Source organism: Podarcis pityusensis, assembly GCF_964106645.2.
Source record: "Podarcis pityusensis genome assembly, chromosome: 14".
NCBI classification, from domain to species: Eukaryota; Metazoa; Chordata; class Lepidosauria; order Squamata; family Lacertidae; genus Podarcis; species Podarcis pityusensis.
Window position 1 is genome coordinate 4,324,896 of NC_138039.1, and position 27,111 is coordinate 4,352,006.

General features: G+C 43.9%; 1 protein-coding gene and 1 long non-coding RNA gene across 2 annotated transcripts in view; one reads left to right on the forward strand and one right to left on the reverse strand.

The window, feature by feature from the left end:
• LOC308463145 overlaps positions 1 to 27,111 on the reverse strand; it is a 795,191-nt gene that overhangs the window by 287,492 nt on the left and 480,588 nt on the right. The window lies entirely within an intron of this gene.
• MAD1L1 (mitotic arrest deficient 1 like 1) overlaps positions 1 to 27,111 on the forward strand; it is a 479,230-nt gene that overhangs the window by 282,753 nt on the left and 169,366 nt on the right. The window contains exon 16 of the mRNA XM_080981045.1: positions 23,946 to 24,153. Coding sequence (XP_080837171.1) covers positions 23,946 to 24,153 — 208 coding nt within the window. The remainder of the gene's footprint in view (positions 1 to 23,945; positions 24,154 to 27,111) is intronic.

Consider the following 27,111-nt stretch of genomic DNA (forward strand, 5'->3'; position numbering starts at 1 on the left):
TTATTGGATCCTGGGTAATAGGGAGACCAGTGCTTCAGTACTGATTAAAATACGAGGTCAGCAAGATTTTAAAACAAAGAATTAAGGATTTGATAGAATCACATGTTAACTGGGCAGGCATTGCACTCACACTCGCCAAAAAGCGAGGAGACACTTGTCATTAGCTTTACTAGGGCTGCAACTTGTATTAACCTTTTCCTCAGATGTTATTCCTGCTGTTTTCTTATTGTGTTGTTTATTTTATTTTGTTGAGAAGGGCCTCACCCTACGTCTCTCAGCCTACCTTCTCGCCTCTTTCAAAGCCCTTAAGGCTGGATGCATCTGCCAGGAATGCATCTATGCCAGGTGGTAAGCATGTCTAAGTGGGCTGAAATCCTGGCCTCCCCACTTGTGGCCCATGTACAGCTGGAATGGGTTTCCCTGTGGCTGGTGAGTTGAGCTAGAGGTTGAAGTGCAGAAGACTGAAAATGCAGCTCTGCTGTCTGGGAAAAAGCCAGATTGCTAGTGTCAATGGCTAAACAGTACTAATTTAGGGGACAATATTGCGTACCCATATTCCAGTATCTAAGGACTATAGATTAAGGTTACCAGACGTCCCTGTTTCCTGGGGACAGTCCCCGGATTTACAAGTCAGTCCCCTGACAAAATCCACTGAATTCAACTGAAGTTGAAAAGTGTCGCTGGATTCATTGAAAAAAATCTGGCAACCTTACTATAGATACAGACTTCTAGTGGTTTTCCTGCCTAATTCTCAAGCTCCACCCTTGAAATTCATGACCGGAAGACTTGCTGTGAATCTAACAGTGTTGAATCTCCATCTTGCATGACTCATCTCTACCCAATCTTTTTATGTGGTCCCTAATTTCTTCTGTAAGATGGGGGACAAGGATGGTTAGGCTTGGTCTGTGTACTCAGTAGAACAATGTTCAAAAGACTCCTTTCCTTTGCTGTTTATGGAAATGCAAGCAGTGCAGTTGAATGGTGAGGCAGGTGTTTCTTTTATCCTCTTCCTCCATCTCGCTTCCTTAGAAAAGAGTGACACTTCCTTCTACAAAATGCTTGCTCAGTGCACACACAGTTTTCACAGCTGTAGGGAAGCTAGTGGGAGGGGGATGTCTTTCTTTATTCTCCACTTTAGCTTTTTCAAGCAGCTGGAAGTGGAGAAAACTGCCATGGCTGCATTGTCTAGGGTTGTGTGACTGGATTCTCTGTGTATGATTCAGACCTGCTGGTGGATACTGTCAGGCTGGTAAAGGACCAGCTGAACTCCCCAGGGGTTGTGTAGTCCACATTGTCTTGCTCTTCCAGGGATGTGTTTTGTCCTGGGGCTGTATCGATTGGCTGATCTTGGAAACAGGATGTGATGAATGGAGACCTTGGTTTATTTTGGGAGATGTCACTGTGATGGGTGGAACAGTCTGAATTTAGCCTAAAATACTCCTTCCTATACATTGCATTCTTCAGACCCCTAGACTGGGTCTGTCACTTCATTACAAAAGGCCCATGAATACTGATATTTGTCAAGCTGGCTAAGGTCAAATGGTTTCCCCCTTGGTACTCAGCCACTCTTAACTGCAGAAGATGGCTTCATGCTCTGAGGTAGTGTCACCTGCATTTTCCTTCTACTCTTTCTTCATATGGGACAATAGTATAGACATCTAGAATTGCTTCAGATATTATATATGGCTCGAGGTTGACTGTTTTAAGTCAACTAGGAGTTCATTAACTCCTAGTTGACTTAAAACAGTCTTACAGAAAGAGATCAAATCTTGATCAAGACACTTAGGTGACAGAGTTTCCCCATATGCTGGTTATCAGTTTCTTAAGTCCATTTCCTTCCCTGTTAAAAAGAATCGCTGTATTTCCAGCATGAGCTTTGCTGACTTAATTCCATGGTATGTCTCTGTCTGACAGATTAAACTGCTTTCTCATATCAAATGTGTTTCTTATGTTGATAATTGTGACTATGATCAAATTGCCTTTCAGCTTTTCTTTTGGCAACTTTGATTTGTGGGTGAGAATTGGCTTCTCCTTCTCCCTGGTTGTCACTGATAAAAGTTTGGAAGCACAAGTGAGCTGCAGGTGTGCCACCACTTTCTTGCTCAAACAACCTTGGAGCACTGATGGAATATGTAGCTTGTTTTTTCATATACCACTGGCTTGGGCACCTTTCTTGTTCCCAATGCCTGCTTATGGCTCTCAGGGTCCGATCCAGGTTTCTGGGGGCCTTTGGGCACAGGGCACCAATGGGTCCCTTGTTGTCATGAACACACCAGCTCCAAGTGTAATTTTGCAGCCGGTTGCAGAATACAGTCAGGAACAGGGAGGCTGGGCTTTCATTCCAGCACAGGAGAGCCTGCATCTGCCAGCGTCGACTCCCCTTGACCTTGGATGGCCGGCTGATAAGGGGGGAACAGAGAGCAGGCTGGAACACAGCCAAAGCTCCCCGGAAGCCCAAACAGGCGCGGAAAGCCAGAGAGACAACTTTTCGGAACAGGAAGGGGATGCAGCTGGCCAAATAAGTCCTAGGCGTAGGCGTATAGGGAAGCTGCTAGACAGCAAGCAAAATAAGAAATGTAAAGGTTGAAGGTTCAATCTCCTCTGTCGACACAGGAAGAACTCCTCACAAGGGTCAACTGAGTGATGGGGGCCAGAGGCTTGCTAGAGCCATCTGAAGATAATTGCTTGTTTTTTGCAATAAATCCTCCTTTTTAATTATGTACACTTACTGTGTGATCAAGCCAGGAACCTGGACTCCTCAAGGCACACTTGGCCTTACCTTTTCCTCTTGACACTCTCAAATATTTTTTTCCTTTCTCCCACCCCACTTCTTCTGCTTCCTTTCATCTGTTGGTGTTGCCCTGTTTTTTCCTCACTCCCACCTTCCTTTTTATTTTGCTCACTTTTTTCTGCTTTGTGTCACATTCTCTGCCTCTTTATTTGTTTATTACATTTAGATCTTAGCTTTCCTGCAAGGAGCTCAAGGTAGCGTACATGGATCTCCCTCTCCCCATTTTATCCTCACAACAGCCCTGTAAGGTATGTTAGGCTGAGAGACAGTGATTGGCCCAAGGTCAGCCATAGAGCTTCATGGCTAAGTGGGGGCAAGGACCTTAAAGCGTCCCCTTCATTGCCTCCATCAAGAGAGAACAACCACTGCCTGCCCATGCGGGAGAAGGTCCCCACCCGACCTGCAAGTAATCCGGCAGCTGCAATACTGCACCTCTGCCTGCTCACAAAAAATCGGATTGTAACCTTATCATTGTTCCATGTTGCAGCATTATCTTACATAGTTTTGTGCTCTAGCTTTATTCTGTGTACTTATTTTTGGTGTGTGTGTGTGAGAGAGTGTGAAATTTCAGACTAAACTCTCCCAGAGTGCTTAGATACGTGCTCTGCTGTAATGTTTTAACATATGTTGTTTGTTTTTTCTTCTGTCAAACATTACTGACAGCCAGTTATCGAGTGTGTCTTTGTTTGCCATTCTTGTATCATCAACAGACACTATCAGCAATGGATTTCCCCCTGTTTTCTTCTGCATCTGTCAGTTTGTCATTTCAAATCAATTTTTTGTATGCTTTTGATTATTTTTGTAGCATTCATTTTTTTAATCAGAATGTCATGATGTTCTTAGTAAAAAAAAGTCCCTTGCTGGAGCATTAAGTACATTGTGTCAGTGACTGCCTGTTTGAAGCTGAACTTGAAATGTTGTCAAAGAATGAGATCCAATTAATTTGTGAAGTCTTACTTTTTATTAACTTCAATTGGTAATAATTTGTTTCATTTCCTTATACTTCGTCTCTAAAAAAAGGAAAGGAAAAGAAAGACCTCATGCCAATTCTTATTTTGTGTGCCCTGGTTAAGCAAAATTTAAGTTGCTACAACCAAAGAACTTTTTATTACCTTTCTTTCTTTCTTTCTTTGCATCAAAAGATTCCAGAGATGCGTATAAAAGTATGAAAACAATTCACGTAACATGAATACAATGCCATATTTTAAGACATAATACATAGCCAAAGTTACTTGTTTGAGTGTCCCACCCAGAAGACTAATCATGGTTTGTTTTCTGGCATCAGGCTATGATGTAAAGCTATGGCTTGCTGTTTGCTTATGAATTATGGTGTAGGTTGTTGTTACTTTTAAAAAAGCACTTACAGTTGGGTGTTCTGTTGTAACTCAACAGTTTGGTTTGTTTGGCCACCCCAGTGCACATGCCAACCAAGCTACAAAGTCAGAAGGCAAGAGAAGATGGAAAACAAACCAAGCTGTGGAGGAAAAAGCTGGTTTCCGCTCACGTCACGAGTCAATGGTGGTCACTCCTCTCTGCCCTCCATGGGTTCAAGCAGGGGAAAGCCAGGATTTCTGAGGCAAAAATTCTAGCAATGTTCCCCAATGGGGCCTGGAGAGCTCACTGCATCCTGCTGTGCCGCGCAAGCCCATGTCTGCCAGCTTGAAAGGCAGAGTGGGTGTGACCTGTGAGTGTTCCCCTGCCATGGATGAGCCTCCATCTCCGGCATGATTTGTGGTTGGTTCCTCCATAATTTGGACAATTGGCATTAATCAAGAGGCGCTCCTGGACCGACAGATGCTAAAGGACTGCAAACAGTCAGCTGCCTAAAGGACTGGGCCTGGCTCTTTGGAGGTATCTGAATGTTTTCTTTGAAGCTCAAGAATCCTTACAACAGCCAGGAAGGGAAGGGGGAGGACAAGGTGCTTTGTGCTTTCCTATGCTTTTCAAATGGTCTCCTTTTTTCCTGTCCTCCCCTGCATAATGAAAGAGACATTTGCAGCTGCTGCTATGTTATTCTGTTTGTTACTTCGGAAAAGAGTGGGGAAGCTTTTGATTTATGCTCAACAAGGAATTTAACTAGGTTTTATTAAGCCCTCCACTCTCCACCGAGGTTGAATGGACTTCATTTACTGTTATTCCTGGACTGCTGTTGGAGGAATGCAGTGTGTGTGGGGGGGGAAAGAATGAACTGCTGCTGAACAGATGTGTTAAGAGACTGAATTTGAGAAAAGATTTTGCTTTTAATTGTGCCGAGGAAGAACTCCAGAGTGGAATTTTAATGGTGCTGTGTATTGAGATTCCTGCATTGCAGAGCCCTTGGGATCCCTTCCAACTTTACAGTTATATTATTATCTCCCTCCCCCCATGTTGTTGTTTAGTCGTTTAGTCATGTCTGACTCTTCGTGACCCCATGGACCAGAGCACGCCAGGCACTCCTGTCTTTCACTGCCTCTCGCCATACACACCAGCAAAACAAAAGCTAAACCATGAACCTAAAATGAAGGTCCACAAAACTACTGACTATACTTTATATGTAAAACATCTGGGCAAATAGGAAAGAATGTAGTGTCAGCACAAGGCATGTCTTCTTGGGAAGGGGCCAACACAGAAAAGGCTGTCTCCCTGGTAACTGCATAACATGCTTCTATTAAAGAAGGAACAATGAGCCACTACTGACTGCATTCACACCTTCCTACAAGAGGTTAAGCACAGTCAGAATCTTCAACTTCTTACGTAATACTTCCTATTATGTACTTCATGGATACGTGATTCCTGGCTAGGTGGGATGTAGGCAAAGGCCTCTTGAAGTGCTGGTTTGAACATCAGCAAAAGCTTTGACAGGACCTTTTCCCTTATTTTGCTTCTCAGCTGCTTGACCACCTGTCTCTTAGCTCATGGAACTTCGGCGTGGACAAGACCGATTACCTTGTAGTGTAGAGAATTAACTAATTTTCCAGCCTTCACAATGTTGCATTCAATGGGGGATATTTTTCATTCTGAAATTCTGGGTGCGGTAACCAAGAACTGCACACATCAGTTCTGCAAATGAGTAATTAACCATCCGAAAACATGGATGTGTGAATTTACTGCGAATCATCAGGCCCAATTTTAAAGCAACCAGTACTGTTGGGTGTAGCTAGATAATGATCACCAATAAATTTCAGAGAAAAGCTGGAGCAGCTGCATTTTAAAAACAACCCCCCCACAACCTGATTTGTGCTCGTTTCATGAAGTTGTGTCTGGATTCTCCAAGATCAAACAGCCACTTCAAAGGAACTTTGTTGAAGGAGAAGGCATTAGATGAGTTTGATTATGCAAGTGGGAGACTTTGCTGCCAATGATGTAGCACTATATGTATTTTGATGATGGTGAGAAGCTGTCATTCCAGGTCAACCTACTGCTTCTATTCATCTTCAGCTTAATTCAGCAGCTGTCTCTTTTTATTACGGACATGTCCCATCCAGAAGTCCAAGATCAATTGCTAATTATGTCATTGCAAATAGAGGAAATGAAAATGCTTGAACCTGATAGGGGCATCCGCAATCTTCCTTCACGCTAACAATATCATCATCTGTGCAGCCCCAAACTGACAATTTAAGGAGATGCTTGACCCAGACATGCTGCCCTTCTCCTCCTTGGGATTGATTCAACCCCTCAGCTACATGAAGTGTAAATTGAAAAAGAAATAGAGTAAAAAATTAAACAACAAAGTTATTCAACATAGACATTATGGCAAGATTGCTAAGTAACATAAGGCACATCACGGTAATGCTTCCAGGCATCTGTTTGGGAGGGAAATGACTTCTGCTGAATGCTGCTGATATTTTGTCTTGATGAAAATCATGGTGACTATTACAGCACTACAAAATGGCAAGTGAAACTAGAGATATTCTGGAGTCCCCTGCCATTTGATCAGATAGCGAGGAAGTTGGAAAGCCAAGAAATGTCTGAAGTCCACTTGCTGTAAGGCTCCAGATTTCATTTACCTTTTGTTTAGTTCATCTTACAATCTGCCCAAGCCACAAGGGCAGGAGGCAGGTAGCAAATGTTACAGTTAAATACGGTTGTGACATAAAATACAACCATGTAAAAATAGTGGGTTGTTTCCAACTAAGTTTTACTCAGAGTAAACCCATTGAAATTAATAGACCTAAGTTAGCCATGGCCATTAATTTTAACAGGTCTACTTGTGAGTATGACAGACATTGGCTACATTGCACTGTGTATAAATAAATTGGCTTAAAAGGTAATTTATTTATCACAATGTTACTAAAATAATGGAGAAATAACAACAACAACAACAAATTTATTTATACCCCGCCCATCTGGCTGGGTTTCCCCAGCCACTCTGGGCAGCTTCCAGCAAAAGGTTAAAAATACATTAAAATTTCTTCCCATATCTCCCACTGTGACGTCTGACGATCCTTCCATAACACTATCTTTGCAGTGTAGGAACTGCTGCAATCAGGCACCTCCCCACAGGGCCAAGGGGCTTGCTGTATCTGTCTATCTTATCTGTCTGATCCTTCCTTCCCTCTCTGTCTCTGTCTCTCTCCCCCCCTTCCCCCAATATTCCTGACAGAAACTGACTGCAATGATAAATTCATAACACCCTGCTGGAGTGGCATTTCATCTGCCATCTAACTTTGTTTGCCTATGCACTGTTTAAACCTTGGTAAGAAAAAAATAAAGCATCTAACAGTACTGAAAGTACGTGTCAGTTCAGACTTACAAAGCGTCTTGAAATCTCATGGCTGATTGGTTGCAAATTAGGATTGATGGCACATCTTAAGTGGGAGAGATACTTGGGATGAGTAATGCTTTCTTTTCACATTCCTTTCACCATAAGTAAGTTGGAACTTGTGGTGTGAACCATGGAATTAAGAGATAAAATGTGTGCCAACCTTAGTGAATGAGAGATGTCAAAAGAGACACAATTTCAAACAGGTTTTGTACTTCATAGATCATTGCATTACTTGGTTGATTGGAACTTTGCAGTGATGATCAACCAGAAGTAGTTTCATACAAACACAAAACTTAGGAAGAATTCATAGGAAATCTAAAAGGTTCCTATTGTTCAGACACTGTGACAGATTCAATTTTTTCCTCATGGATCAATGCTCTGATAGAGAATAGAAGACCACAGCCTTTGATGCTTCGGTAGCTTTTAGAATTCGAAGATCCAGAGATCTATGTGCTTAAAGAAGGGTTTGTCTCTTAGTTCTATGCAGCAGTGTAGCAGAAAAGTGGTCCTGAAATTGGCAGCTGAAGCAAATGCATTTGAGATTGGTAAGTAAAACTTGTACTTTTGTATCCTACAGGGTTTTCGTGGTGGTGATGAAGCCTCTGTCAGTGATTGACTGAGTTGTTGTAGTGTTAGAGAGACAAGGGGCAAGATGAGATTGTGTCTGGCTGCAGCTGGTAAAGCTGTTTTCATCCTAGAGAGGATGCCTGTGCTATGCTGACTGGGGATGGTAAAAGATAGGTAGTCTGAAATGTCCTAAGAGCTCCAGGTTGGGGGAAGGTTGTCCTAGGTCTTCAGCTGCTGGGTGAGGACCCATCACTGTATTATGGCCTGATCTAAGATGGGTTGCCATATCAGCACTACCACTGCAAAAATAAATGGTTAAACAAAATAAAAAGACTCCAAACCCATCTGATCTGATTTTTTTTAAAATATAATATTCGTATTCTACTTTTCCAACAACAGATGTTGAGCTCAAAGTGACTCACAATAATCACAGTAGCATCAGGAGGGGGGAACCATTGTAAATACTATAACATCAAACACAGCAACATATAAATAATGCAAACGAGAAGTTCATCAAAACAATTAATACAGTTCAGTAAAATCATAATAATTCAAAATATCAGAAAGAGCTGTTGATCACCAGCCATGGGACAGATGGCATCTTCTGTGGGAATGGGCTTCCTCTTTGCTCAGTGTACCAGGCACTAAGATCCTTCATTGTTTCTAAACTTTTCACTCTGCTGCCCTCGTGCTTGAACTGGGTGCAAGGCTAGGCTCATTCCATCTCAAGCTTCACATTTTCTGTGGAAAATGACTGGTGGAGGCAAAGGCTGAGGTCCTGAAGAAGCAGCTCTGGATCAGAGTTGGCCTGCATGACACTTTTATCCAGAGAGTTGCTGAGATTAAACCGTGTATTTCAAGATGTCAAGTATTTTATAAAATGCTCATTTCCATACATTGTGAGGTGGGGCGTTGCAATTAGAGGTTTGAACAGTACTACCCAGCTCTCAAAAATGGTTTCTGCCAGCTGTGGAATATTCACATCCATCTCAGTTGAGCACTGAATAAGATGGTTGAGGTGCTTCTTCCTGGGGCCCATGACTTTGTTGTGGGTCATGGCCTTGCAGATGGCCTTGGCAGTTGCAGAGTCCAGGAGTTAAGGCTGGGTTCTGCATCTGAAAACTACCATCCGAGAAAATGAAAAAAGAAGCCTAGAAGAGATGAAAGTAAAGACAGAAAAGTCATTGAGCTACTGCAGCGGAGAGACCCTAACCTTATTGATCAGGTCATTGTATGGGCCCAGTTGACAAGTGTAGGGCAGCTGTGTGGTATGCAGTCAACACTGAAGCATTTTCATTGGTACCCACTTCACCATGACATTAACATTAGACCTTTGTTATGGTGCATACATTTCTCAGAAGCTTAGCAGAACAAGATTTAGTCATCTCTGTCTTTGTTATAGCTCTAACCCCTTTCTCTTTCTCTACACTCTTTTTATTATTTGTTGCTACATGAAGCTGTATAAGCACCTCTTAGAATGGACCAGTTCATTCCCATGCTATAAGATTTTCCAGGGCTTCAGTGGGGGGGGGGGGGAAGGATATAACGAAGCTGTATTACTGGATCTTACTTTTCCTGAGCTGTACATAATGAGCAAGGGAGGAGTATTGATTTAGCCTCGTTGCCATGTCGCCTATAAATATGCATGAGGATTTGGGGCTGTTTAACTGTGCTTTTTAATTCTCCTTGCATTGCTGACTCTTTCAGTTGAAGGCTCTTTGCACGCATAGCGAGCTGCTGGGTGACAGCCCTATTCTCACAGTTTGGGACCTTTCCAGTGTGTGTTAATCCCAAGCCTGCAGAAAACTTCAGTACATAAAAAATAAAAGGGTGAAGAATCTCTCTCCAGTATAGAAATTGGAAAAAAATGTGGTGGGAAAAGTAGAACTTTATAGGCCACAGAAAGGTCTGAGAGCACAAGATATTTTCCCAATATTAGAGCTAAATGGGTCTCAGCCTATACACAATTCCAGAATGGGAGATTGTCTGGGGTGCCCATGTAAGAGGCCCTGAGATTTCCAAAGCAAGACCCAACCATACACTTAGTAAATCAAGTCACAAAAAGACAGAAATCGCTTGTCCAAACAATTCCTCCCATCATACCTTAAAATCATTGCCAAACTTGGCTGTAATGTAGCTTCACCTTATTGTAGTTTCTGAAATTATTGGTTTCATATCTGTGATGGGGGTGGAGGGTGGCATTCACATGGAAAGACGATTGGCAAAGTGTGGTTATTATGCTGTCTCCTTCCACCTCCTCTGCTCATGACAGGAGAGGAGTGGGAGGTGATAATCCCCTGGCAGCTCATCATTTAACACCTGTCCAGATGCTGATAACTGTTTCATTACAAGGGGATTATCTCAGGGGAATAGAAGTTTACAATGGAATGTGAGTCCACCCTAAATCCCTGTATAATGGAAAAACATGCCCTTTGGTGACCTCATTTCCCATCCATGGAGCCTCCAAGCTAGTCACTGTTTTGCACTTGCAAAAATGGTGCTGTAAGCATTAATTTAAAAAAAAAAAAAAATGCACTTACTTGTGCCTGGAGTCCTGCTCCCTATAGAAGTGAAGAGAGGGGGAAAGATTTTGAGTAATAAGTGCAATACTGTAGATGGAACATAGATACTGACTTTTATTTAGTGAATTCACCGGGAACTTGAAAAGAACATCCAAAAATCCTGGCCACTGTTTTCCCAAAGCTGAGATGCTAGTGCTGATGTAACAAAAAGGCTAAAATTGTAAGAGAGTTGCCTTGCAAAAAATGCATCACTCGTAGATTAATCCCACTATCATGAATCTTCCCTCTAAACTAAGAACCACTGGGTTCAGTGGGTCTTGCAGCAGAGTAAGTGTGCACAAGACTAAGATCCAAATTGGAGAGGCAGGAATGTGTACAAAACTGGAATGAAAGCTAATAGTCTCCCATGTAGATGTGATGTGTTCTGTATAACTAGGGCAGTATGTACTTGGTGCTAAATCTCCATCCATCCATCCATCCAATTCAGGAATTCCAAATTCTGTTCTAGGGAAAAATTAATTCTGTGACCTGTATAAACTATGCAACCATCTGTCACAACACACATCAGGTTCTGCTTACAGACTTCCCCCTGAGCATCTGGTTGGGTACTGTGAGAATAGGATGCTGGACTAGATCAGTCTTTGCTCTCATCCAGCAGATACCTTCTTATCTTAGTTGTGTTCTGCACTGACAGAAGTGGTTGTCAGAGCCACTTAAGTTCTGGATTAATGAGGTTGCAATTGCTGTGGTTAGGCTGCAGTGCTTTACACACCCGGGAGTTAGTTCCACTGAACTAAATAGGACTTACTTCTTGGGTTTAGCAAGTCATAGACAGAGTCAAGGGACCCACGCAGAATTTCACAGTGAATCTCAGAACAGTTACCAATACCACCACATGAGAATACAGAAATAACTTTCTGTATTATTTCATGTGCTGCCAGTGGGGTGTGTGTGTGTGTGTGTGTGTGTGTGTGTGATTGAGTACCATATCCCATCAGACTGCCTCCCCCAAACCCCCAAGAGGTACCTGGGGATAAATCAGACAGTGAGCTGGCCCTATCACCAAGGATGCAGAGACAAATACATTGGAGTCGGAAAACCCAACCTACTTGGAGGAGTGCCTGCTTTCTTGCCTAGTCCTGTGACTCGGGACACGAACTGTTTTTCAAAAGGTGAGCTTGGGGAGTGTGTAAATTGTTACAACAACATCTTAGTTTATGCCTAGCCATGAACTTAGATTGCTGCAATACCTTTTAACCTGAATGCTTTGAAAACTGACTTGTGTATTGTGTACATTAAAGCCTTTCACAAAAACTGAATTGAGAATCTGACTACAGGACCTGGTGTGTGTGTGTGTGTGTGTGTGTGTGTGTGTAAAGAGGTGAAAGGTTTTGCATAGGTCAGCTCAGTGAAGAATTATGCTATGGTTCTGCTTAATCTGAAAATAATAGCATCTGGATCAACAGAAACACTTGATCCTACCTCCTATGGGGTCTCTTATTACTAGATTGTGTTCTTTTAAGACAAATTTTGATCTGACTGATCATTCCTCTAACATTACTAGTAATAATAACACATTTCCCCTTTCCCCTTCTAAAGGCAATATTTTCTTTAAAAAAAAACAAACCAAACCAAACACAACACTATATTAGGTGTACTAAGTAGTAAAGCTCATTACACTGAAGTTTCTCTTTCCTTTAAGAGATGTATCATTTAGAAAGAGGAGGCCTCTCTACCCCATACTGCACTATAATTCTTCCCTTCATGTTTGAATAATAAGGATTCCAGGCTAGCTTGGAGGATTTATGGTACTTTTCTCTCCTGGGATATCCCCTTTAAAATCCCTTCTGAATTAATTCCAGAAATGAGCTTTATAGGAAAACGCAGAATTAAGTCCAACATGAAAGAAGGAATTACGCTGCACAGCTGGGAGTTCGCTTGAGTGGTTAAGTTTCTCTTTTGGAGTCAACATGGGCAGGCAGGGCGGAAGGGGGGCGGGGAATCATTTAGAAAGGTACTGACTGGGATCCAAAGAACTGAGAGCAGGACCAGTGGGACTTTTTTGCCCTCTGTTTTTGTTCAGCAGGCAGGATCATCACAAGGCATTTTGCTTCTTGAGGCAGAACAGTAAATTCTCTTTCCCCTTCCCAGCGAAGGTGCATAGCACACAAGTATGGCCAAGTTATTGGGGCATGTGAGGCAGAAAATCTCCCTGGAAATGAAAATGAAGTAATCAAATAACTAACAATCTGCTGTGATTACACTCTGCCTAATGATAGGACTGGTTCTGGCAGCAGGCTCCCTGTATGATGCAAATGCCTGCTTATTTCTTTTACCTTTAGCCAACACTTCCTTCAGTGTGCAAAAGTAGCTGTCAGTTCTCTGGATCCTGGACGTTGTGTTTTGCTGGTGTTCCTGTAAGAATAAAATAATATTCCCTTTTGGCTCAGTCTGAAGGCCCATCTGCTTTGACATTTGGCTTCAGACTGCAGTGAACTAGGTGCTCATAGGAAGCTCACAAACAAGCCATGGCGTCCAACTGGCTGTTGCCCTTTGAGTACTGGTATTCAGTGTCTCTGAACCTGGGCGATCTGTCATGGTTACTAACTATTGGTTGACTTCCTCTCCTCCATGAACTTGTCTGCTCCCCTTTTAAATGAGTGGCCGTTGCTATATATCCTGTGGCAGTGAATTTCCATAAAAAGGTGTTGCGTGAAATACTGTATTTTACCTGAATCTCTGACCAATCAGTTTCATTGGATGACCAGGAGTTCTAGAATACTGTGAGACAGACATCTTCTGTCCCCTACTTCTGCCTGTGTGCTGGCTGTACTGTTTACTTGTCAGTCATTTATGTGCGCATGTCATTTGGGTGGAGGGCCTTGCTTGATCCCCTGGGTGTGGTCATATGCCATAAAAGAGAGAGTTGGGTGGTTGGTGAGCATGTTTGCCTTTTGTACCGAGGGCAAGATTGGGATGCTGTTCCGATAAAAACAGATTAGGCTTTTCCTCTAATCAGTTGAACAAGCCTGAGCAAAGAAGCAGAATGAAGGAGCTACTGCTGCAGCAAAGCTGAGTTTTTAGGGAGAGGATTACTCTTCGTTTGCAGTTGCCATGCAATGACTGAAGGGATGAGTTCATCCAACTCCTTAACATTTGAGGACTAAGCCAAAGCAATCACAAAGGGAGAGCAAATCCATACAAACACGAGACCGACTGTTTAGTGCTTTCCCCACCCAGCCAGGCTCACCTGAATCAGTACAGCATGGAAGGAGTTGATGCTCTACAAGGAAAAAGCGGCTGAGGGACCAGTGGCTGGGGAATGGAAATCATGTATCTGTTCCATAGTGGTGGAAATTTTTGTAGGGATCATAGTTAAGGTGGGAAGGGTTAACCTCCTTCCTGTGCACTGCAGTGGCAATGAATGTTGCACCCCTGCATCTTACTAAAAAGCAAATTAAATATCTCCCCCACACACAATGGTTCTACCTGTGCAATTAAAATAACATCTAGTTTGACTCTAAACATTAATGGAAAGGTAACTGTTCCCAACCTTCCTTGAAAAATGGCTTCAAATATTATTTGGTTATGGGTCACAATCCTGTCAAGGTTGAATAAGCCATTGATTTCAATGGAAAAACTTAGAATCATAGAGTTGGAAGAGACCACAAGGGCCATCGAGTCCAACCCCCTGCCAAGCAGGAAACACCATCAGAGCACTCCTGACATATGGTTGTCAAGCCTCTGCTTAAAGACCTCCAAAGAAGGAGACTCCACCACACTCCTTGGCAGCAAATTCCACTGTCGAACAGCTCTTACTGTCAGGAAGTTCTTCCTAATGTTTAGGTGGAATCTTCTTTCTTGTAGTTTGGATCCATTGCTCCGTGTCCACTTCTCTGGAGCAGCAGAAAACAACCTTTCTCCCTCCTCTATGTGACATCCTTTTATATATTTGAACATGGCTATCATATCACCCCTTAACCTCCTCTTCTCCAGGCTAAACATGCCCAGCTCCCTTAGCCGTTCCTCATAAGGCATCGTTTCCAGGCCTTTGACCATTTTGGTTGCCCTCCTCTGGACACGTTCCAGTTTGTCAGTGTCCTTCTTGAACTGTGGTGCCCAGAACTGGACACAGTACTCCAGGTGAGGTCTGACCAGAGCAGAATACAGTGGCACTATTACTTCCCTTGATCCAGATGCTATACTCCTATTGATGCAGCCCAGAATTGCATTGGCTTTTTTAGCTGCCGCGTCACACTGTTGGCTCATGTCAAGTTTGTGGTCAACCAAGACTCCTAGATCCTTTTCACATGTACTGCTCTCAAGCCAGGTGTCACCCATCTTGTATTTGTGCCTCTCATTTTTTTTGCCCAAGTGCAATAATTTACATTTCTCCCTGTTAAAATTCATCTTGTTTGTTTTGGCCCAGTTCTCTAATCTGTCAAGGTCGTTTTGAAGTGTGATCCTGTCCTCTGGGGTGTTAGCCACCCCTCCCAGTTTGGTGTCATCTGCAAATTTGATCAGGATGCCCTTGAGTCCATCATCCAAGTCGTTGATAAAGATGTTGAATAAGACCGGGCCCAAGACAGAACCCTGTGGCACCCCACTAGTCACTCTTCTCCAGGATGAAGAGGAACCATTGATGAGCACCCTTTGGGTTCGGTCAGTCAGCCAGTTACAAATCCACTGAGTGGTAGCATAGTCAAGACCGCATTTTACCAGCTTCTTTACAATAATATCATGGGGCACCTTGTCAAATGCCTTGCTGAAATCAAGGTAGGCTACATCCACTGCGTTCCCTTCATCTACCAGGCTTGTAATTCTGTCAAAAAATGAGATCAGGTTAGTCTGACATGACTTATTTTTCAGAAATCCATGCTGACTATTGGTGATCACAGCATTCCTTTCTAGGTGCTCACAGACTGTTTGCTTAATGATCTGCTCCAGAATCTTCCCTGGTATTGATGTCAGACTGACTGGGCGGTAATTATTTGGGTCCTCTCTTTTCCCCTTTTTGAAAATAGGGACAACATTTGCCCTCCTCCAGTCTGCCGGGACTTCGCCTGTTCTTGAAGCATAAGCACATTTTTTTGAAAACCCTCTGGTTTTGATTGAATTTCTAAATCCCTGTGACTTTGAGTGAATTACAATACATTTAAAACACGACAAATCCAACTTGAAATGTAGATAACTAAGTATAGTTTTAACCCTACCCCACCCCCACCCGTCTTTACTCCAAGGAGTTTACAAATACATTTTGGCAACAAAAGAAAAGGAGAGAGTGATGAGGAAATACTCTACAGTTGCATGACCTTTGTTTCATTTGCAAGGAAGGGTAAAGGCAAAGCCTTGACCATTGAGTTAGTCATGAGGGTCAACAAGGGGAAATGGCAGCAGGTTTTATTTTTCTTCCTTCTTTAAGTACTGACATGCCTTTCCTGCTAGAGCACCAAATCAGGTTAGTGGTAGATTTAAAACAAACCCAAGAGCTTTCAAGGAAAAGTTAATTCACAAAACTTGCTTGTGTCAGCCACACCTGATAGGAGTGACTCAAGCAATTTGTTAGATCAGGCTGACTTGTGCCCTTTCTTGCCCATGCCTGCCATGTCTGAAGTACCAGGTCAACCTTATTCCTTAGAGGTGGCTTCAAGGAATTCCATTGGTTTCTGCCTCTGCATTATCTATTCTGGGAGCCAGTGTGGTGTAGTTGTTAAGAGCGGTAGTCTTGTAATCTGGGGAACCGGGTTCGCGTCTCCGCTCCTCCACATGCAGCTGCTGGGTCACCTTGGGCTAGTCACACTTCTTTGAAGTCTCTCAGCCCCACTCACCTCACAGAGTGTTTGTTGTGGGGGAGGAAGGGAAAGGAGAATGTTAGCCGCTTTGAGACTCTTTAAAAGGGAGTGAAAGGCGGGATATCAAATCCAAACTCTTCCTCTTCTTCTTCTATTCCCCACCATCATTGCATTCAAAACTACAAAAATGCTCACTGAATGAAACAAATTCTGTGTCCCTGATGCTCATCCCGCCACTCTTAACTAGTGGGGAGAAGCAGCTCCAGCTCCAGAGTGTCTGCACAATGTGGTGTTGCAAAACAAACGAACAAACAAACCTCTCCTTGATATGATTTCCGAATTGTCAAAACCTTATCTTTTGCCATTCTTCCTGCAAGATGGTTGTAGATCTTCTATTATGGCATTTCTCTCTTTCTCTCCAAAACAGTGCTCCAGTCATGTCTGTATTTCACAGCTGCCTGGAGATGATGAGAAAGATTTTTCATTGAGTCAGAAGCTATTTTGCTTCAGATAGACACCACCTACTCTGGTTCACTTCCAGACGGAGGCAGTGTCAACAAGAGATAGTTCTGAAACAGTTATTTAGGACTTACACCTACTTTTTATTAGAGCTTATGTATGGCACTAACAACATTTTGCAAGTCTTTCTCCTGTGCCCTCCTTTGCACTTGATGTAAGTATGTTGGACATGTACTGCATTGGGTTAGGATTATTAGCAATTTCCCCACGTGACCACCTGCTGCTATTTGAAACAGTATAAAATTCCATCACAGAAATTGCCTCATTTCCTTTGCCTTATCCAGTTGCCTCATCAGGTGTTGAATTGGGTATGGGAGCAGCAACAAGGGAATTTGTCCCTTCCCTAGTGGAATTCTCAATAAAAATGTCAAAGCTTTTCACTAACATGGAGGAGAAGTTAGCTGCTCTTGTGCCATGTGATTCCCAGGATGCTGATTGAATTGTTGCACAGGGGGCCTTAAGTGTGATTTGGTCGTATGGGTTTTAGGGGCACAAATTAGGGCTGGACTGCTGCTCAGCTATCCTGCTTGTCAGTTTCCCATAGGCATCTGGTTGGCTGCTGTGAGAACCAGATGCTGGATCTGGCAGTCAGGCACTTATGGGCCCAGGTGAGAAAATCAGTCATGATTTGATTTGTATTTGACCTTTGCATTTATAATTGACCTGATGCCTGAGTAGGAACAGCACAACTTATTTACTGTTGGACCAAGGATGAACAGCTTTGGAAAATCCCAATTTGATGTGACAGACTCCATCTTGGACTTTTTGAACCATTGCTTGAAAAAGATCTGTCTGGACCTGTCTTGTTGACCTTGTACATCTTTGTCAGCAAAGTAATAAGGCAGTTTAAATATTTCTTCATCCCTATGATACAACCTGTGCTTTCTCTTTATTGTTGAGCTGCTTTATTAGGTAAGAACTTGCCAGTTGGTATTAAGTTTGTGCTTTTCCTTTATGAAAGACACTCCTTGGCTTTATGCTTACTTGAAGAGGTCTGCAGAAGATCTGCTTACTTGAAGAGAAGGCAGAATTCAGGCTGTAAAAGACATATCCTGTCTCTCTCTGTGTTTGTGTCACCATAAAGCAGTTGCACTGAGGAAGGTACTGGATCTGTTCTGTTCCTCTTGGTTCAGCAGCTAGTGCAAAAGGACTCCAAGCTTCTGTTGTCCTTTTTTCTGCAGGCCCTTTGTCGAAGGGTTTCTGGCTCCTCCACAGTCAGTTGTATACAGTGGAAGGCATCCTCAGGCTCTGAGCTTTCAGATGATAGAAATACATTAGTGATCTTTCCTGGAAATTTAAAATGAGATGGATTCTGTTACAGCCCTAAAGTATTGGCTCGGAATCGCAATGTGTTTTCCAGCAGGCGCCTGTCTTTAAATGGAGTGTAATCTATCCCAAACAATGACTTGAGTGTGGAGAACCATGTAAGAGTAGGATGGGCTCCACCACCGCCTAACCTGGGATGCCTGCACGTGCATGTTCTTGCAAGGTCTGTGCTATAAAAAGAGGGGGATGTAATGGGATAAGAGAGAGAGAAAGAGAGATGGAAACTGGAAAACTAACTAGGCTCTGTCATGGGGAACCTTTTTCTTCCTGAGGGTCATATTCTTTTCTACGGGCCATGTGGCAGTGGTAGGTGATTTCCAGAGGCAAAAGCAAGTGGAGCAATGCATGTAAATTTAACCTTTGTACAGCAGTCTAATTTCTATATGCCCCTCTTTATCCTCCACCCACGGAAGGAAGAGGCATTGTCAGAGTTCAAGGGTACATTCCCATCAGGCAAAAAGTCAAGGAGGGTGTGAAGCAAGACCAGCGAGGGATGTGACTGGGAGAAGGTCCTGGTGACCAAACAGAGGGACTTCGAGGGCTGCATGTAGTCCTTGGCTCAGAGGTACCCTCACCCCTGCTCTAGTAGGCAGTGACAGGAAAGGTATAAACCAGTCTTCATCAGTATGGTGGAGCTGATGGGACTCCAAAACATCTGTAAGGCATCTGGTTGGCGAAGGCTGGCACCCATAATTTCTGTTTGTTGGTGCCTCCCTTATTTCACCAGCAGGATCAAGTTGGTACCTCAAGTTGGGCCATTGTGGGGCAGAGCATTTAGTTCAAGTGTGTGTTATGTTGCAGTAGTGGCATCGAATCACAAGATCTTGGGTCTTAGCACCCCAAATGTGTGGGCCGACTGTATTCTTGGGCTGCTTGTCTGAAGGGAGGATGCGGATGTTCCACAGCCATCTCCCAAAACTCTACAAGCTTTTGAAAAGCTTAACGTTCAGTAACATTCACATTTTCTATTCCATTTTCATTTTCGACATGTTATCAGTGTGAACAGGGAAGCTTTCACTGTGCTAGATCCAGGTAGAGTCAGGGGCAGAAGTAAATCCCAATATACCTGATACGATTGTTGCCATAAAATGTAATGCATAACCTGTAGTCCCTGAAATCAGTGACTTTGAGAGGGTGAAACATTTTGGCTTCTTGTACTTCTCAGATTCCTAGAGACAGACACCTTGCAATCTAACACAGTTTCCAAAGTTTGCAGAAGCGGCAGAACAAATAGACGTCATGGCCATTTCTGACTTGGTCCCCCACTTCCGTGAGGCGATGGGGGCAGGCAGGCACATGCATTGTTATTGGCTGCCCCTGAATGCTGTCATGGCATACATGCCGACAAAATGGTCTCACACAAGCACAGGACACTTTCAGCCTATCTCTACTAATCCTCCTTTGTATGCTCCCCCTCTCTGCCTTATGACAGTTCCAGGGCACTGACTGCTTGAGCGAGGTTTTAAGTCTTGCATTGTGCTGGTGATTTTTAATACCTTCCGGGGACCCAGCCTCCAATGGCATTTTACATAGCTGTGCTCTGTTGTTTAAATGAGGTGTCTGAGCGGCTGGATACGTGTCACTAGAGGGCACTAAAACAGCTGTGAGATATTTAACCTATAAGCTTCTATGGTGTTTGCTGCCACCTCTGAGAAAGGAAGGAGTGAAAAATGGTCTTTTATATTTCCAGCTTTGCTTTTGAAATGGATCAACTGTGAAATCATAAGCTATAGTACAGATTCTACATAAGGGTTTATTGCTGGCCAGGGAAGTGTCGGGCTGCTGCTCTGACCATGCATTTTGCTCTTTGGAAAAAGAAAACAAAGTAAAACTAGCTACTTTGTTTTCAGTTTATTGAGCAAGCCAAGTGTACAAACAGCTGCCCAGTTAGCGATGTAAGACTTCACCCTTTTTGGTTTCTTACTTTTAAAACAAAAACTTCGAGGTTTGCATGACTTTTCTCTCAGAGGCTCAAAGTGGATCACAAAGTGACAAGGGACTTTTTTGCCCTGGGGGCTGCATTTTCTCGTTAGCAGCTTTCCGGTGGGTGGGCTGGCGGGCCCAGAGGCAAAAGTGGGTACAGCAATGAGCATGACTCCTACTTGGGACAGTAGGTACGTTCCTCTCAAAAGTCAGATTTCCACATACGAGGAGCAAAAGTATGTGGGTCAAAGAGCCAGTTTTTTGAGGGGGGGGCATGCACATTTATGTGCACACACACAGAGAGAGACACAGGCTGGGAGCCTCAAGGGGACCCCTCTGGAGGCATCACCTGGGGCAAAAAAACTGGCTAGCTGCCTCCCCCCCCCCCCCGTAGATACAGCACTGCCACACACTCACCTCTGCCCTCTTTCCAGGCAAGTAAGAGGCGTTATCCCAGTTCACGGACACATTCCAGCCAAGCCCAAACATTCCAAGGGTGTGGAGGAGGGGCAGGCAACCTAAGGCCGGATGCGGCCCAATCACCTTCACAATCCGACCCGTGGACTGTCCAGGATTCTGCGTGTTTTTACATGAGTAGAAAGTGTCCTTTTATTTAAAATGCATCTCTGGGTTCTTTGTGGGGCATAGGAATTCGTTCATATATTTGTTTCAAAATATAGTCCGGCACACCACATGGTCTGAGGGACAGTGGACCGGCCCCCGGCTGAAAAAGGTTGCTGACCCCTGGTGTGGAGCAAGGCTGTCAATGAGCATGGACTGTGACGAGAGGGTGTGGCTTGGGGAAAGGGCATGGGCTCAGGAGAGTCTCAAGGGGTGGATTGAGAGGAAAGGAGAGGCCCGTTCAGCCCCCTCCCCAGGTCCTCCCCTTCCCCGCTTCCAATAAATCAAGCAAATCAAGCTTTTCCGTTTTCATCAAATGGATACTTTGCAGCTCCTCATAGTCTTTTGTGCTCTTTGTTAGCCCAGTGAAGGGCTTACTTTTTTGCTCTGACTTTGCTGCCAGCTTCATTTTGCTTTCGTTTTGAGTGCCGCTAGAGAGTCAAATTGCCAGTTCCACCTGAGCATCTCCTGCTTTATTGAGAATCACAGGGGCCATGAGAAACTCAGTCACCATTACCAAATGCTCCAAGACAGTTTCAGCAAATGTATTAAATTTGTCCCCTTTACACTCCCCAAGGGACCAGCTCCTGGATGCAGAAAACCACTGGACATCAGTCTCTTGAGTTTTACCGACTGGGTGGATAGAGTCAGGGCCAGGGGCGGCCAGACTTGGTTGTGGGTCCCTGTGTGAAATATATCCCTCCTCTCCCAGTCTAGTTCGATTATACTGTATATATAATTCATACACCAGTATCTAATGCATACCTTCTGATCTGAGATGAAACATTATGAAAAGGTGTTTAATTAAATATGAAGTACATAACTTCAGGATGTATATAAATTATACATGTGTCTTTATATGTAATATTAATTGATATGGCAAAGTTTTGTTAGAATATTAATATTTTGATTTTTAACACCAATAAACATTAAACTTTTCCAAAGACCAAATCAAGGGAGTTTTGTGGGTTTGCTGGGCCCCTTATAACCTGTGGGCCCTTGTGCACAATACACCCTATATGAGCACCACTGAGCAGGAGAGTTTGTTTATTATTTTATGTATTTATTGCGTCTCTATCCCACTTTTTCCTCCAAGGATCTCAAGGTGGCGCACATGGCGCTCTTGCTCTTCATTTAATCCCACAACAACAACCCTGTGAGGTAGATTAGGCTGAGAGGCAGTGACCAGCTCATGGTCACCCAGTGACCTTCATGGCCAAGTGGGGTTGAACCCTGATCTGCCAGCTCCTAGTTCAACACTCCAGCCACGACACCACTTGTGGCAGGCAGATAGTCTCATTCCAGCCTCCAAGGCCTGGCATTTGGAATGGTGTTCTGCTGGTTTGTGGAGGCTGAATAGTCAGGACAGTTAGTGAAGCCTCTAGCTGGTGGGCTGAGCTGATCACCTCCTTTCCTTGAACCACTGGAGGCATGATCCCACCACTCTGTGTGGGTCTTCCTCCTTGCACGCGAGTCTCCTGCTGCTCACTTCCTTTCCTTGCTGTTGGCAACTCTTCCACAAGCAAAGAGAGCTGGTCACATGGGACCAGTGTGTGTGTGTGCCGAACACCACACTTGGGGAACAAGTGTGAATCAAACTCTTAGTGCATATGTGCAAAATGTGATCACGTGACATGCCTTTGAGACTTTATATCTAGACTAACAGAATCGTTGCTCTTGTTTTCGCTTTTCTTTTTAAACAAAGCTCTTTGCCTGCTTTTTCTGGAGACGTAAATTTAACTTCACTGTTGTCTCACTTTGAAGGGAAATTAATCAGCTATTCTAGGACCTGGCTCATCAGCTAAACTGCTGTGTGTGTGTGTGTGTGTGTGTGTGTGTGTTTCACCTCTTGGGAAAAGTGCAACATGAAATGCCTTTTAGTAGCTTGCTCAGGAAATGCCGACACAATTCAGTGACAACGTCCATGTTTGAGTTTTGTGATGAAAGAGAACAACAGTACTAAATTAGTCTGGTGCTGTGCCCTGCTGCAGATTGGAAGCTTTGACTTAAAACAACAACAACAACAACATATACAACAGACAAATGCAAAAGATCCAGTAATAATAATAATAATTTATTATTTATACCCCGCCCATCTGGCTGGGTTTCCCCAGCCACTCTGGGCGGCTTCCAACTGAATATTAAAAACAGTACAGCATCAGACATTAAAAACTTCCCTAAAGATAATGCTTTGTTAGAATGAATAGCCACTCTTGGGCTGACATAGAGTTTGGGATTATCCTATAATAAATTCAACTGTTGTTATCATCTGATAAGTTAAGCAAAAATGGCCCTTGCCAGTCACTGTTCATATACAATCATAGAATTGTAGAGCTGGAGGGCAACCCCAAAGGCCATCTAGTCCACCCCTTGCAAGGCAGGAGTCACAACTAAAGAACCCCTGACAGATTGCTGCTTCTGGAGAGCCTTTAATCTCACATGTTAAAATAGCAGAATCAAGGCCCAGGTTGCAATCCCATGCACGCTTGCCTGGGAGAAAGTGGCACTCATGTTCAACAGGGCTTACTTCTGAGTAGACATGCTCAGAGCTGAAATGCACCACGGCAAAGAAGGTGCGCAGGAAAGGGCCAGCCGGATGTTGCAGTACTGTGTATGTGAGCAAAGCCGTAATGGGGGAGACAGGACTGGCAAACTCATTAAGGCGGCTTCCTAATGGCAGTGGACGCTGTAGTAGCACACACCGGGAAAGCAGCCTGCAGAATGCATGGTGCCACCAGCAAGCAACCTGGGCACAATTGCGACATGGTCGCAAGGGGAGGGAAGGGGGACACCACCTGCCGTCCTGCATAGTGCTACAGCCCGGCTCCACCAGGAGTGGGGGTGCCCGGTGCCCAAAGGGGGCCAGTGAGTGAGGCGTGGCTGCAAAGCAGAGTGGGAGAGGCTTGGCCAGGAAGGCTTTTTAACTGCATGAATTCAGACCATGGAAGTAAGTTCCAGGTGACAAGCTTATTGGAAGGTTCACTTCAACACATAGGTCAGCCTTTGCTGAATCCTAATTTTGATATGCTTGTGTGCAATTCTTCCCCTCTGCCTGCACTGCTGTGCTGTGGTTGTGGGTGATCCTCTCTAGTAAGCTGACCCTGTCGGTCCTAATGAGCTCCTTTTTCCATGTTTTGTAGGGCTATCACGATCCCAGTAAAACTAAAGTGCTCCACTTCAGCTTGAACCCAGCAAGCCTGGCTAAGCAGCAGCGTCTTGAGGAGCAAACGCATCTGCGGGAGGAATGCCAACGCTTGAGAGAGCTGGTCAGAGTACTGGAAGCAGGAGACTCTATCCCAGAAAAACTAGAGGGGGCGGCAAGTCTCCAGTCAGCTCAAGAAATTGCAGGTATGTGCTTGCCTGGTCAATTACTCATTCATCGTAGTGTTGCTGTGTAGCAAAGGGCAGCATTTCAGAGTGCATTGAGAGCCATTTAATTGTTTATAGTCACAGTCAGTCTAGCGGTTTAGAGTGTTTAGCTTATATAAATGCTCCTGGGTGGAAAGGGAGATTCCCCGAATCCACCCTCCTTGAATGATACCTCTGCCTGATAAACAAAGGTCTGCTTGTTGTCTATTGACCTATACACATGTGTGTTCATAAGAAGTGTGACTTTGGAGATCTGTAATCTGGAGACAGTTGCACTGCTCACCACAGGGGTTATTGCACAGTAGAGTGAGTTCACCAGGAGTCTCTGGCCATATAACTGAGGAGTCCCTTATGGGGAAAGGAGGTGATATTTCCCAAGAAATGTAAATTTTGACCCAACCCAATTCCCAGTGGAAGATGCTTGCTGCAGAAAACCTTCAAGGCCAAATCTGAACATAGGCTTGCATTAGATGTGGCAAAGGTTCTGAGGACTCATTAAGCTTGCACCTATGTTGTCTTCATCCAGATGCTCAATCGTTGCTTCCTCTGCAGTGGCACCCCATTCATTGCTCAGAGCCGAGCCAGAATATATATACAATTTTAAGATGCACACAGAGTTGTAGCTGAACTGAGCTTCTCATTGTGCTCCATTGTGGAGCACAAAATCCAAATAGGATAACACCTTTGTCAGTACCAAACAAAAGAACACAAAGTAGTAAGCAGACTTCTGAGCCTTGCAGAATTCTTCTGCCAGGGTTGGGGGGTCAGTGTAGGGGAAGACTGACGTGTTGCTGATAGGCCTTGTCAGAGCAGGTGTGTGTGTGTGTGTGTGTGTGTGTGTGTGTGTGTGTGTGATGTCTCTGACTAACAAGTAGGGCCAGGTTTATGCAGTGCTAAGAGGGTTCAGGCATGCAGCAGCAATAAAAGGAACATGGTGGATGGATGTTGCTTACAGAGACAACATATATTTCTGTACTGTGCTAACAAGGACCTTGTTTTTGCAAGAACTGCAATCTCTGAGTTCATTTTAGTCGTTGAAAAATGGCCCAACGATCCTTGATACATATCGGGCCGCTTCTCATCCAGGAGGGAGGGATTGTGTAAACAGCTGTAGGCTAGTTAATCTCTGGCAGGTGGAATTTGGAGTTCCTTAGATAGATAAGCAAAGTGATTTGTGAATGAACCAAGATAGTTGGCTGCAGCTGGAGTGCCCCAGTCCCTGCTCAGTGCAGACAAGGCATATCAGGATAACAACCCTGTGATGAAAGTCTCTGAGTCTTAATTATATGAACAATCCTAAGAGCAGACAAGAAACCTTTTCTTTTAATAGCTTTTTTGGGGTGGGGGGAGAAATTGGTTCCAAAGGTCCCCATCATCAGCATTTGCTTCAGTTGGCCAGTTGGAGGTAGTGGAGTGGTAGCTAGGAGGAAGAGATGATAGACCAATTTATCTAGCTTTACTTAAAAGGCAAATTTATTGTTTTCCTGTGACTCACGGAGGGCCTCCCCCAACCTCAGAGTGATTCCTCCTCCTCAAAAAAGAGCAAATGGTCCAGGTCAACATTTTCAATCATTTGCGGGGTGGGGGTGGGGCTGCTCTCCAAGGCTGTCCCTGCCTAGCAAACTGAGCAGCTGGGTCACTTGTATTGTAATTTATTGCTGAATGCCTCTCTTTAATTCATTTCTAAGTGTGGCCGTGTGTTTTATCTAGCATGTCTTAATGTGTTCATGACCCAAAGGGCTTGTTTGTGCTTTGGATTTACTGTGGGCTGGTGACGAGTGGAATTTGATTTAGCCCTCAAGCGACCTTTAGTGGTGGCATTGACAATATCTGGGCATCATTTTAGGCACTGTCCTGTTTTGCACAACCTTAGGACCAGTGGAAACCTATATTGCACAATTTAGATTGCTGAGGGACAATTTTTCTTTGTTAAACTTGTAACATAATGAGGTAGAAATTCTGTGCGGATGTGTGGACTCAGCTTGTATGTATGTATGTATGTATGTATGTATGTATGTATGTATGTATTTATATTAAATTTGTATACCGCCCTTCATCCGAAGATCACAGGTCAGTTCATAACATAAAAGTACAAAATGAAAACGCTAAATACATAATAAAACAAAAACAAAGCGATAACTCCTTTCCCACAAACAAATTTAAAAGGCTATAGAATGTTAATCAGCCAAACATCTGGTTGAAGAGGAACCTTTTTGCCTGGCATCTAAAGCTATGTAATAAAGGCGCCAGGTGAGCATCTCTGGGAAAGCATTCCGCAAACAGGGAGCCACCACAGAAAAGGCTCGTTCCTGGGTTGCCACCCTCCAGACCTCTCATGGGGGATGCACCCATAGAAGGGCCTCAGATGATGATCGCAGGGTGTGGGTTGGTTTATATGGAGAGAGGCGGTCCTTGAGGTATTGTATTCCTGAACTGTTAAAGGCTTCCTCCATCATTATCTAGAACACTTGGCAAAAAAGCTGACCCAAGCAATCCTGTCTTCTACCTGCTTGGATAATAACATTATGGTTTCTAGTCATAACGGCTATGTACTACCTCCAGTGTCAGAGACAGTATACCTCCAAATACCAGTTTCTGGGGGAACACAGTTTGGGGGAGTGCCATTGTGCTGAAGTCCTACTTGTGGGCTCCCCATCTGTGCATCTTATTGGCCTCTGGGAGAACAGAATGCTGGACTAATTTGCCTTTGGTCTGATCCAGCATCCACATTTTTTCTTCTTACTGGAGTCTTTCATTGTTGAAATGGGGCCTTCTACATATCCACAGATCTGCAGCATGAGCTTCTGTCATTGTGAAGCTCCCACTGTAATGGGCATATGCAAGTGTGGATTTCTCTGTGATGTAAAGAGTGTGGCAAGAGTGGACCCCACACTAATGCAGCTTATGGTCATGGGACAGTCAAGGGCAATGCAAGTT